This window comes from Ammospiza caudacuta, chromosome 5, assembly GCF_027887145.1.
Source record: "Ammospiza caudacuta isolate bAmmCau1 chromosome 5, bAmmCau1.pri, whole genome shotgun sequence".
Classification (NCBI taxonomy): domain Eukaryota; kingdom Metazoa; phylum Chordata; class Aves; order Passeriformes; family Passerellidae; genus Ammospiza; species Ammospiza caudacuta.
Window position 1 is genome coordinate 1,801,287 of NC_080597.1, and position 13,195 is coordinate 1,814,481.

The 13,195-nt window shown below is 39.5% G+C and overlaps 1 protein-coding gene across 7 annotated transcripts; it reads right to left on the reverse strand.

The window, feature by feature from the left end:
• Nucleotides 1–1,125: 1,125 nt before the first annotated feature.
• On the reverse strand, nucleotides 1,126–11,538 carry IAPP (islet amyloid polypeptide). 7 transcript variants are annotated; one of them, XM_058805700.1, is made up of 8 exons: nucleotides 11,477–11,538; nucleotides 8,869–8,956; nucleotides 7,449–8,260; nucleotides 6,343–6,540; nucleotides 6,167–6,252; nucleotides 5,845–5,941; nucleotides 5,575–5,709; nucleotides 1,126–1,586 (listed from the first exon to the last, which is right to left on the reverse strand). In XM_058805700.1, exons 5-8 carry the CDS (start codon nucleotides 6,189–6,191, stop codon nucleotides 1,397–1,399), a joined length of 447 nt encoding a protein of 148 aa, XP_058661683.1. In that variant the 5' UTR covers nucleotides 6,192–6,252; nucleotides 6,343–6,540; nucleotides 7,449–8,260; nucleotides 8,869–8,956; nucleotides 11,477–11,538; the 3' UTR covers nucleotides 1,126–1,396. The 7 variants fall into 7 exon arrangements, with proteins under 7 accessions (XP_058661683.1, XP_058661682.1, XP_058661684.1 ...); XM_058805699.1 differs by having other exon boundaries at nucleotides 6,343–6,497; nucleotides 6,618–8,260; XM_058805701.1 differs by having other exon boundaries at nucleotides 6,343–6,497; nucleotides 6,618–8,260; nucleotides 8,916–8,956; nucleotides 11,477–11,531.
• Between the last annotated feature and the right edge of the window lie 1,657 nt (nucleotides 11,539–13,195).

Here is a 13,195-nt window from a genome sequence, read left to right on the forward strand (position 1 = left end):
TAATTTTCTCAGTAAAATTCAGAATTGATATCACTAATTAGAACATTATCGAAGGTTGAAACTTTCCTCCATAAAGAGAGTAATTAGTAACAGTTTTAGAGTAGGAATCCTGTGCAGTAATTTTTATTTCCATGGGTTTTTTTGTGAAATGAAGTGAATATGCCATTTATCATTAAATTCAGCAAAAATGTTTCTATTTGGAGGTATACTTTAAAAGAGAAACAAGCCAGCTGAAGGCAGTAAGTAGACTTTCATTTGCCTCTCCAGAACTAAGGTTTTGCTGAATGTTTTTCATAATTGGACAATGATGTTTTTTCAGATGACAGTGAACCCTTCCCTAAGAAAGTGTGGGCAAACCAGGCATTTCTGTGATATAGAATGTCACCTCTATCAAAATTTGCTTAACAATTTGAAGGATTTTAAAGGCTTTTAAGCCTGCACCAATCCTGGGCTGAGATAGGAGAAATTAACACTGTCAGATTCTGATTAAAGTCTGCCCATCTGTGAAATACTTTCCCTGGATTTTGGTAGCAACGTAAGTATGCCATTGGAAAAAATTACTGAGTTTGTATGAAGCATTTTGGTTCTACTCATTGCTTTTTTCTCTTCCCTTTGTAACTCTGGTTCAAGGAAAGGAATACCCAGGGACTGGAGTTTCTGCTAGATTGTTATCAGAGCTTTATCTTAGCCATATTAAAAAGCTCATACTCATTATGCTTACATTTTACTGATACCATCTTTACATAAGAACTGCAAATCCTTAAAACAGGCACAAAAGTCTGTGCTGCAAGACCAGTTTCTTCGCTTACTGCATGTTATAGTGAATACAGAGCAGTCAGGAAACTGCATAATTGCATGACCCTGGTGCACAATGCAGCATCTTTTCTCATCTAGCTGTTCCTGCAGCTGTACAAAACAAGGTGCTGTAGATGGTTCAGAACCAGAAGGTTCCTCTGGTTTACTTTCATTAGGACATCACTTTTGCCAGCGTTCTGATACTTGTTGTTCTTTATTAAGAACATATTTGTTCTTGTTGATTTTGTTCTTGTTTAGTTAAGAGCATTTGTTGTTCTTTAATTAGGAACTTTACAAAGACATACACATCATGGTTTATTTTTTCATCATTTTAATAATAATAATAATAATTAAAAAAACCTCCTTGCAATTACTTTACCATTTATTATCATGGTGGATTTTTACAAAGGGGTTTCCCAAGCAGATTTCTGGAGCTCTGATGGAGTTGAAAGAGCAGCCTATGCATGTCATGGCACCTGCACAGCATAATGGTGAACATAAACCACACACTCACAGAGAAAACAAGGCACTGCTAAGACTGTACAAGTAACAAACCACCAAGAGGTTGTCGACACATTAAAAGTGAGCATTCCAGCAGCCCCTAGAGCAGTGCATGGCTGTGGGGCTGTGTGCCTGGCAGCCCTGGCGCGTCCCTCTTGCCGTAGGTGTTGGAGCCCACGTTGGTGGGGGGGTACAGGGCGCCCGCGCTGCCGCTGGAGCGCACCAGGAAATCCGCCAGGCGCTGGGTCACGCACGTGGCCGTGTTGCACCTCCTCTTCTCCAGCTGGTGGCTGCCAGGTGGGCACAGAGAGCCAGGGTTAGCCAAGGGAAGAGCAATGGAGTGGTGGATTTGTGTTCCCCCCAGATGAAGGGAGGAATGATGAATCTGACTCTATCGCCGGCCGGTGGTATATGTACAAATCACCAATGGGATGGGACTGCTACTGCTAGGAACATATTTTGAGCTGGTTTTTTTTCCAGCATCAGTCTCATTCCATGGTTATGAGAATGGGAAGGTGCCAGCAGCTCACATCCCAAGCAGCAGACCAAGAACTTCATGTTATAACTTACTTTAAAAGTTTTTTTACCCCTCACACAAAGCAGAAGCACATTGACAGTAGTTCTATCCAACCACAATAAGCACGCATCCCTTTAGTTAAAACAATGCTTACTTATTTCAAATACAATACCTGCTTGTAAGCCTTAAGATACAATGCACAGAGCTCCATTATTAAGCTTAAAACTTCCTAATATCTTGCTGGATAAACTTTTCTGTAGCTTAAGGAGTTATTCTAGACAAGTGTTAATACACAGACCATTGTTCTATTTGTCATTTTCTACTTCTTACAGAGTTTTTCGGCTGACAAATCTCATAGCTACTGCTTAGCTCTAATCACAGTTCTGCTGTCTCTGAGGCCTGCCTTTTGCAGCTTTCCCAAAACCCTCTGATTTTATGGATTCCCACATGACTCTATGTTCTCAGAAGGCTAATTTATTATTTTAAGACACTATATTAAAGAATACTAAACTAAACCATATTAAAGAATACAGAAAGGATACTTACTGAAGGCTAAAAAGATAATAATAAAAACTCGTGATTCTTTCCAGAACCCTGACACAGCTTGGCCCTGATCGGCCATTGAGTCAAAATAATTCACATGAAACCAATGAAACAATGACCAGTTGGATAAAAAAAATCTCCAAACACATTCCAAAGCAGCAAAACACAGGAGAAGCAAATCAGATAATTATTGTTTTCTTTTTTCTCTGAGGCTTCTCAGCTTCCCAGGAGGAAAATCCTGGGTAAAGGGTTTTTTTATGAAGATATGAATGTGATAATCAAGTGTGCTGCTTCTCACAGCCACTTCAGTTCTGCTAATGTGGGAGTTCTTTTAATGTGTGCACAAATACAGGAACATTAGAATCTTCCCACCACCTACTTTGTGCCTGAAAAAAATCCTTGTGCTGGGTGCTATTATCAGTTTTAATGATGGGGGTTATTCAAATGCAGAGACCTGAACAGTCATATGTCGTTTTTATTGATATCCTGCACAGCAGTTTATGACAGCCAGAAAACCTGTAATGATAGTATAGGTAAGACACTAAGTGAAAGCAATGACTAAACGTTTAACTTGCAGCTGAACTTCTAAATCTATTTAGAGCTCTTGCTGATATCATGAGGATTACTAACATAATGATGCTCACTAACATTCATTTAGTTCTCGTGTTTCCACAGAATCATATCCTGCTCTCCCTGAAGGGACTGGTAATATTCCAGTCCACACCAAGTGGGCTAAAGCCCAAGGCTTTCTCCCATCACCACCACATCTCATCAGAGGTAGCTGTGGTGCTTGTGAGGGTCCCCAGGACAAGGTGAGAGATGATAATCTGGCTCCAAGTTCTCAGAAGGCTGATTTATTATTTTATTATATCATATCATATTAAAGAATGCTATACTAAAACTATACTAAAGAAAGAGAAAGGATACATCAGAAGGCTTCACAAGAATGAATAACAAGAACCGGTGACTCCTCAGAGCCTCAATACAGCTGGACTAATTGGTCATTAAAACAATTCACATGCTGGATAAACAATCTCCAAATCACATTCCAAAGCAGCAAAACAGGGAGAAGCTGAAGCTTCCCAGGAAAAAAAATCCTAGTGAAGGGATTTTTCAGAAAATATCATGGTGACAGGCAGCAGTACCACTTAGGATGGTTTTCAGCTCTGTCTGTAGCACTTAGCTCTGACTAAACTGCCACATCTTTTTCGGAACAAAAAAGCAACTTGGAAGTTCTTTTGTAGTGAGAGAGAATATTTTGCTCAATGATACTTTAAAAGAGTGTCCAAGTAGGAATCTGTATCTAAAAATAACATTCTATGATCTGAACCAACAGACCATTTACAGAACTCCATGTGAAATTTATGTAGCATGAGGGTTTTTCTTTAAATTGTGATAAAAGTGTTAGCTTGAGAGAGCTTGGGTTTTCAAATTTGTTCCTTGGACTGCTGTGTTGTTCCTTCAGACAGATATACTGGTTTGCTGAGATTGCTTACTGAGTTATTGCTTATTTTCTTGGGTTCCTTCATGCTGCTATGGCATGAGTTGGACACCAGTTTCTGACTCAAATTTACTGTGAAGAGCAACAATGTCCCAGTTTCAAGCTCTGAGCAGTTACTAATATATTCCTTTGCTTACTGATTATTAAATCTATAATCTGAAGTATCATATAACCTTTGAAGTTATTTGTGTTGATCTGAGAATCCAAGTGGAATAGCAGCTGTGAAAGGAACGTCTGTATTTACTGGTTATTCATTAGTAGATTTGCAGCCATTTTTAAGCAATTAAATTTTTAAATGTGTAATTACATTAAAAGAAAATTGTTGGACAGGCCTTTATATAACCTCTCATTGACTTTCATGGGTATTTCTACTGGTTTTATCAAGCCTTTAACATACAAGATTCAAACAGCAGCTGGTTCTCCCAGAGATCCTGCTTTGTTTGTGGAGCCAGAATTCTCTTTTCCACTAAAGCTACAAAATCAAGTTGCGAACTCCAGCCCTTCTTGGAGCTTCTGGGTTTCTATCTCAGGTCCAGCCTGGCTGAACCCACCACCCCTTTAGCTTTAAATGAGTATTTGCTGCCAGGAGACATTTCACCCAGTGAGAGATGGTTCCAGGCCACAGAAAAGCAGATAAGGCACACCACACTCCTCAGGGTGATGCCTTTTGTTTGAATATTACAGTTATTTTGGGGGGTCTGTATTTATTTTAAAGTGATAGCTGTAAAAATGTGAGAACTTCATCTCTGTTATAAAAATACTTTTGAAGATATAAAATTTTTCATATAATACTATTTTAAAAATATATATTCAAAGAGAGAAGAACAGGTAACATATATATATGTATTTACTGAATTCATCTGTAACAGAATAGTCATTGAAATAAATTCACTCAAAAGCCTGACAAAACTATATGAACTTGAAGCTCCCTTCCCACTTTGATGATTCTGTGAAAAGTAGAATAGTTCAGTGCTGCTTATATTTTAGTATAAATTGCTAATAAATCTTGAAATTGTTTTTACTCATTAAAAAGTTGCCTGAAATTGAATTTGTGAATTTATAAATGAGAATGTGTTTCAGACAAGTAAAATTCTATCATAACCAATTTCTTCTTTCCTTTCTTCCCATGATTAAATTAATTTTTAATTCTGTGATTTAAAAAATTGCTCAATTACTGAAAGCATTTATACCATAAAATAATTCCATTCTAGCTGAGCAGTAATATTATTAAGAAGAGTATGTTTTCTTTTTTTTTTTTCCCTCTTCAGGCTTGGAAATCTGACAAATTTTTTAAAAAGGAAGGCACTTGCAAAATACACCTTTCTTCTCAAGGTAATGTACTATTTGCAACCTTTGTAATTTATGAAAGTGTTATAATTGCAAATTGCATAAATGATTTATAACTTTGTCCTTGGATTTCACTTTCTACCCTAAATGCTTTGATCTTTATGTTACAGAAAAGCTGATCTTTATGCTTACAGGCAAACTCTATTTAGCAGAAGTATTTTAGTATTAGTAAACTCTATTTAGTTTGAAATATTTAATATTTTAATAATAAAATAATAAAAACAATTAAATTATATAATAATAATAATATAATTCATAATAAATTTTTTTTTTGAGAAAAACAGCTGAAGTCTCTCAAGTAGCAGAATATCACTGGGACAAAGTTTGCTCCAATCTGATATGGCTGGAAGAAACAAGGGAAAATCAATACCTTTTTGTCTTTGCTGCTGGTTGTTCTGGCATCTCCTCACTGAGTCCTGGGAGTGTATTCTGTGACATTACAGGCAACATCCATCCTTGTCTCTTGGAAGTACCATCAGATAGATCATCAGCCACAGACAGTAATCTTTAAACAATAAAACAGTGAGCTTGAATAACTCTATTTTTATAATATTTGAGACATGAAAGCAAAAGCAACTCATGCAATACTGTGAACCCCCTTTTCCCTAAAGGGAAATAAACATGATTATTTGTTACTCACCTCTCAATAGGTGTAGCTTCCAAACAGCTCAGAGTGACAGAAAGTGCAATGAAGAAAACTGACAGCTTTAGGTTGCACATCTTTCCTGCCAAACTTTCTGCAAAGAACAATGATTGAAAACGGAAAGCTGACCCAAATACTCCTCAGCATGTCCTGTTATTGATGCCGATTCTGTCCTAAATCAAGAGCAGCTAGTCTTTTTCACAGGCTGGAGTGAGAAAAATGATCCTCTCAAGTTTAGTGACACAACTCAGTCTCAGAAATACAGCTCTCAGGAATAAATGCTCATTTTCCATCCCGCAGTTTCAATCCTATCCCTTACCTCTGGTTTGCATTTCCTGACACATCCTAGTCTCAAATTCTGGTTCCCAGTGCAGTTTACTTTAAAGTTGTCTTAGTTGCCTTTTCCTGAAAAATGCTCTTGATTAATAATATTGTGCTTTTTAAAGCACATCTGTTGCACTGCAGGTAAAGTAAGAGAAAATGGAAATTATTTACCTTTTTGTGGCCACAGATCTAACTGGAGAAGCCAGCGAGCCCTCTGGCTTAGCAAGAAGTGTGCATGCAACAATTCCACGCTTGCACCTAGCTCTGGAGAATCCTTTTCCCTCTTTCTTTCTGCCTCTTATATATCCTTGACACCTTTCTCAGCTCTGACATCAGGCAGCACAGAGAGACTGTCGTTAGTTCCAGTGCCTGTAGACAGAGAGTGCCCCAGAGAGGAGCAGAGGCCGGTGGGTCATTATTGCACTAGAGCATCAGGAAATATTCACCTGGGCTGTGCAGAGTGTCCTGCTGAAGGTGCTGCAGTGGCATCCTGCACATTACAAACGTAGCCTCAGTTTTCAGCTCTGATGAGCTGCTGAGGTAATATTCCCTGTGGGTGTTTTGGAGGGCTAAATAAGGTAACAAAAGTTACAGAGCGGATGAAACTCCAGGCCACTGGTAATTGAAATGCAGGAAAACATACCTCAGGAAAAGATGGAAGAGTTAAAATTGTGGAGGTTTGCTGCAGAATATAGATCAGGAGGAAAAGGTGTCTGAAAGAAGAGAAGCTGTATGACGAATAAGGAAAGAGTGAAAGTTGTTTAAATTGACAGCTAGAGTTCTCATTCAAGGTAACATGGTAGAAATCATGTACATTTTACAGTCAGGTCTAAATGTGAATGAAAATTCTGTCACTATGAAAGTAAAATCTCATATTTTACTAACACAGGTGGGTTCTTTGTCATGAGTGAAAATTGAGTCAATTAATACTTTTCAGGAGGCAAAGACTAGGATTGAAAAGCAAGGAAATGTCAGAATAAAACTACCTGTGGAAATTTATTTCCTTAGCGTGCATTGAGTATGGTTCAGGGAAAAATGTACAGCTTTTAATAGACTAAATCCAGTGTCAATGGATTGCCTAATTGCAGATTTCTAAGGATACAGATTAGAACCATTTACCTCTGATTTCAGTGGAAATTAGGCAAATCAATTTTTTCTCCCTCTGTTTCCTAAGCTTTTTCTAGGTACCCCAATGCCTTTGGAAAACAATCTTTTAATTATTTATAAAGGACAAGGTTCTGGCACAATAGCTGAGCAAAAGTTCTGTGTGAAGTTACCATGTGCATCTTTTCTACCCCCAAGAAGACAAATTCAGAGTTCAGAAGTGCTTCAGTGCCAAGAGCATTGCCTGGGCTGCAAATCCCCTTCTTTGTTGGTTTAGTCTGTAGTAGCAGCTTTTCCTCGCAATGGCTCAAGTTCCAGTGCTGGCTCACTTCAGGCTACTCGAGGGGAATACAGAAGGAATATTTAGCTGGGATAGTGACTTCTCAACTTGATTACAACAGCCTGCAAATGAGGCTCTAGAAAGTGACAAAATATTTTGTTGATTGTGGTAGATGTTGTTTTGGTGTAGGTTTTTTTGTGTGTTGTGTTTGGTTTTTTTTTTTAAAGAGTGCCACTGCTGGATATTTTTTCTCTGTTTTTATATGATCGTTTACTTCTTTTCACCAGGTTCCTGATATTCCCTCTCTGGATGGACAGTCCCAGTGTAAGAGAAGTAAGTGCAGTATTTTATCTTCACCAAGACAGTAAGTTCTGTGCCACATCTGAAACAAGTTTATCTCTCCAAAGACTCACTGTAGAATTTGACTATGATGAAATAACATTCTGGTGTTAATTTCACTCTGGCAATTTTGCTCCTCTGAAATGAAGGCATGATTAAACCCCTTTTACAGAGAGTGTATTGTGCTGAAAAACAATTATACAGGTACTCTGCCTGGGGATTGACATCAGCCAATCTTCCCTGCTTGGATGTTGAACTTGACAATGCCTTATTGTGCTTTTTCCTGGGTGGAAAGAGATCTGTGTGCCACTGACACTCAGCAGAGGTCTTTATGCTCAGCCTGTGTGAGAGATGCTGTTTCAAATCCTGAAAAACAATAGATAGATAAGTTTGTGTTTAAGATTTTAACAAACTTCATTCAATCCTCAGAATCTCTTCTGTTTAAGGCATTTAAGTGAATGGTTTCTGTATCAAACTTAAATCAAGCTATGGCTCAAGAGAAATAAAATGAAATACCAATTTTCAAATAAATATTGATCCCAAATTCCATTTGCAGCTGTCCTGCAAAGCAGACGGGGGGGGGGGGGGGGGGGGCACTAATGCTTTGAGAGAAGAACAGAAAGGCTGCTTCTTGAGTGCACTGTGGAAATGAAAGTGGGCTCATGATGTCCCAGGAGCTTTGCCAGCCTCCTGGGCTGCACAGCATCTTGGCAGGGTCAGCAAGACGTCTCTCCAGCAATTAGTCACATGTAAAGTTAACAAAAGTAAAGTTTTGCAGCTCCTGCTGCAATTCTCTTAAGCAGCAGTAGCGTTTTCCTGCACAAACAGGAATGGAATATTGAATTGTGGAATCTCTTTGACAGCAGAACAGTTCATAACTTGAGTTTCAAGATGCTGGCATGAAATACTTGACTGTTAGTACCATTCAATGAGCGGCTGGAAAGCTATTTTTACCACTGACAAAGTTCCTTTACCTTGATCTTAGAAAAAGCCCTTTATTCCTCTGCATGACAACTTTTACCTGTTGACAACATAGAGTTCTCTGACATGTGTTGTATCAGCCTGAGGAAAAAGAAAATCAAAGAAAATCAAGTGTTCTTATTAAAGAAATTGGTGATCACTTCTATTCTGAGGAAAAATGGTAATTTTAGATATTTATACTAAAATGTTTAAGTGCTTATGCAGAGATTTGTCTGAAGAATTGTGCCTATAAGAAGGTTAGGTGACACCAGAACTGAGGTTCAGAAATAACCCAGCAGACATGTTTTCCCAGTTCCCTGATCCCTTCTGGGAGCTGCCCACACAGCGTCTGGAGCTGCAAAATGCTGTCCATGCTGTGCACTGGCAGCAGAGGAACAGGGAGCAGCCTTGTCCCAAGGGTCTGCTGCTCTCCTCTCCCCCCAGGACATGTGGGACCTGTGTCCCTCAATGCCAGGTGAGCAGAGACCATCCCAGTGCCATTCCCGTGCAGGAGTCTAAGCCAGCCTAGATGTCTGTGCCTGTTTCTCCTTCTTGCCTACAAAAGCAGCCTGGGGTGACTCCTCAGGTGCAGATGTTTACACTGTAGGTGCTGAAATGCAAATTGAATTAATTCCACCAGAAGTGCTTCAACTCTCATATTGAGAGAGATTGAAGGCTGTCTCCTTCTTTCTCCCATTTATCTTTTTCTTAGGCTGTTCTTGGCACCTGCTGGGCAGCTGGTTCCCACTTTCAATGTCTGAGTTTACATTTGCTTAATAACATGAATAAGACAGGTTAAGACTCTTGCTAATGGGTATGTCTCCACCATTTGGGAGTGTCAGAGCCACATTCCCTGGTGCAGGCACTTCCCCAGCTGCTGCACACATGTGTGAGGCAGGGGTCTCCAGTAAATTATTCTGTTGCTCAGTTACCAGGAGCTGGAAGTGTGGGAATAACTGCTGGATTAGTTGCCCTGTTGTACCAAAAGGGAGAACGGAAAGGTTTAGTCATTAACTTACAATCTAAATTTCAACTATTTCAATACTTATTTCAGTTTCTGGAATAAACCAGCAATCAGAGCAGCAGCAGCATTACCATCCATCAGTGTAAACATTCCCAGTAATGACACAGAGCTGTGCCTGTGTTACAGCTTTAGCTCGTATGTGAGCTGAGCACAATAGCAAATACAATTGTTTATAGCAATTTTAGTAGCCTTTCAATCTTTTTTAATTAACCTTCAAAAGTAAAGCAAAAAAAATTCCAAAAGTAAAGCATAAAAAGGAGGTTTCATTGATAGTGTCAGTACCTCGGAAAAAGTCAAGGTAAGCCAAACATTAAATTAGAAGACTAAATCAGGTTTTCTGTTGTCATTTTTTATGTCCTAAAATATCTAGGATTGCCCTGGTTATCAGGACACTATTCAGCACTATAGTAACTAGTTAGCCTCTTTCAACCTAGTCATTATGTGAATTCTGTGAACTAAAACCTATGTGAAGCATCAGAGGGAGTGTAAAATCACTCTAGACAAGTGATAATGATAGGAACCTTGATTGTTCCCAAGATTTTTACATTTGGATGGCAAAGTCTGAAAATTTTGGCTATAATACTCTCTTCCCAGTATTTCTTGTTTGCAAACCACAATGTTTGCACTTTCTGGTGTGTGTAAAGTTTTGATTTTTCTACCCTTAGCACTTAAGCTGTGTGCAACTGCTTTGTTCAAATAGTGTTTTATTAAATATGCTTTTGCTAGCACAACTTTGTTACCCCTGCTGCATGTGGGCCATTCCAGTGCTGATAAAAATACAAAGAGCTGTTCCTGTTGATCCCAAAAGTGATGTTAAACCTAAGGAAGAAATATTTAAGAAGCAGCTGAGAGGTAAGAGGTGGAAAGTTACTCATTTCTCCCCCAGAGGAAAAAAAGATAATTCAGAAATAAACAGTGTCCATCCATGGGATTGATGAGCAAATGAAAAGGAGTAATTTGGGTAGTCAGAAGTATTTTAAACCAACTTTTATGATGTATTTTGTTACTCAGCTCACGCTATTGACAGGGCGGTGACGTAGCCTGCAAGGACTCTTGCTAATGATTGCAAAGAGAATGAGCTCAGCAGCCTGGGCTGAATCAGTGCCTGTAGCTGGGAATCCCACAAACAGGAGAAATAAACTCCATTTTAGATCAGAAAAGGCAGAACTGACAGCCCAGTGGTTGGGGAGTTTTAGTCCCTAGTGCTATTCTTACTTACAGTTTATAGAGTTTTAATTGCATCCAACAATTTACCTTTGAATACAACAGAAGGTTTAACTTTTTGACTTTCATTTCCCCTGTCTCTCCTGCAACCTGTTTCCAGGAATTAAAAGCAAAGGCAGGACTCCCTTTTGGTTATCAATGCCACTCTCAAGAGCTGTGAACCGTGCTGATGGTAAATGTGAATATGGAATAGCATTACTTTTCTTCCTTTCTGGTAAACCAAGTCATCCATTGCTTCCTGCTGTGCTAATTATCCTCAGTCTCTTTCTATAGCAATTAATGTAGAAAAAGTTGTTCAGGTTTCCAAGATCTTGCTGGAATGTACACCTGCTGTTGCAATCATACTGTTGTTATTATATTCCTAAAATCCATACCTTCTAGCTGGTTTTCTCACATGCAGCTCTTCCCAGCAGTGCCATTCCTTGTGGCTCTGTCAGGGCTCCTCCAGGGCTCTCAACCCAGCCCCTTTTATCCTAGTAACCTTCACGAGCCACAGCTGCTGCCCAACTAAGGACTTCACAGCTGTGGCTCATTTAGAATAACTAGGACTGGGACAAGGCCACTTATCCAGTACATAGATTGTACAGGGACTCCTACTATACTGCTATAACCTGCCACTTCTGCCATAGAGCAGGGAGTTCTCTAATGTATTGGATTCATGTGTATTTCAAAGCAGAGCAAAAAGCCTTGCTGAAAGGAATGGCAGGTGAATATACTGAATTATAGAACCATAGAATGGCCTGGGTTGGAAGAGACATTAAAATTCATCCAATTCCAACCCCCTGCCATGGGCAGGAACACCTTCCACTATCTCAGGGTGTTCAGAGCCCCATCCAACCTGGCCTTGGACACTTCCAGGAGCATCCATAACTTCTCTGGGCACCCTGTACCAGGGCATCACCACCCTCACAGGGAAGAATTTCTCCCCATTGTCCCACCTAAACCCACTCTCTGTCAGTGTGAAGCCATTCCCCCATGTCCTGTCATTACATACTTTTGTCAATAGTCTCTCTCCATCTTTCTTGTGGGCTCCCTCCAGGTCCTGGAAGGCCTCAATTTGGCCACCCTATAGCTATTAAATGACAATGAAGTCTCCCTAAATGCTCCTGTTAGAGGAAAAAAGAGAGGAATTGGGCATGTGTGGAAGTGCTGCTTCTGATTTAGTAACTGTGAGAACTCTCCACCCCTTCCTCCTCAGCCCAGCAGCTGTGATAGAGAGCACAGACATCTGCAGAAGGTGCAGTGAGACCAGGAGCCACCCTCTGTGCTCCCCAGACTTATTCCACTGCAGGTGAATCACTGGGAAATGCAAAGCAAAGGAAATCACTCAACTTTTAGAGAAACTGCTGGTTTCCAAAAGAATTCCACACAGGTTCATGCCAGCCCTCCACACCTGAGGCAGTGCCTAAGTTTTTACCAAGTTTTCTTTTAAATTATCCCACTTTAAAAAAAACTAGAATTTTTTTTCTTCTCTGCAAACTGCTGCAAGAGAATGACAATCTGGCTTTGTCTTGAAACATTCTGAGTCTTTCAGATGATGCTGTCTTGACAGCTCTGCTATTAATAGTGGCATTTTCCCTGCTGTTTAAAAAGGAGGCTTGTGCTGAACTGAGGATCAGTCATGTTCATAATAATTTTTCACCAAGGGTAGATGCAGTCTGTGAGCTGACGTAGGAGAATTTACGTTGCCAATACCATGAGACATTAATTAATTTATTTATGGCACGTCAGCACACCTAGGTGAAAAATAACATAGCCCTTCTTCAAGAGGAAGTGCAGTAGGGCTGGATTTACAGCATGCCTGAATCATTGTGACCTGACCTTTTCTTTCTGCTTGGAGATGAGAAAAGCCTTTGATAAGCACAAGGAACATGAAGAGGTACCTGGAAATGTCTTTCTACTGTAAGAAGTCACTAAAAATTCATTAGAAGTTTAGCATATGCATCTGAAAACATGTAGTGGATTTCTGGTCTGTTTTTGGGAATTTCTTTTACTCCAAATATTGCTGTTTCCTTCCATTTAGCAGCAAATCCACTTTTGGTGGAGCTCATCCTTGATAACAGAATTCAGGAATGGTGTGAAAAAGTCAATAA

Coding starts and splice junctions, on each gene's coding strand:
- IAPP (XM_058805700.1), bottom strand. CDS start 6,191: ATGTGTCAGGAAATGCAAACCAGAG. Junction 5,710..5,844: donor GAAGCTACACCTATTGAGAG/GTGAGTAACAAA, acceptor TATTGTTTAAAG/ATTACTGTCTGTGGCTGATG. Junction 1,587..5,574: donor CCAGCAGCAAAGACAAAAAG/GTATTGATTTTC, acceptor CCCACCTGGCAG/CCACCAGCTGGAGAAGAGGA.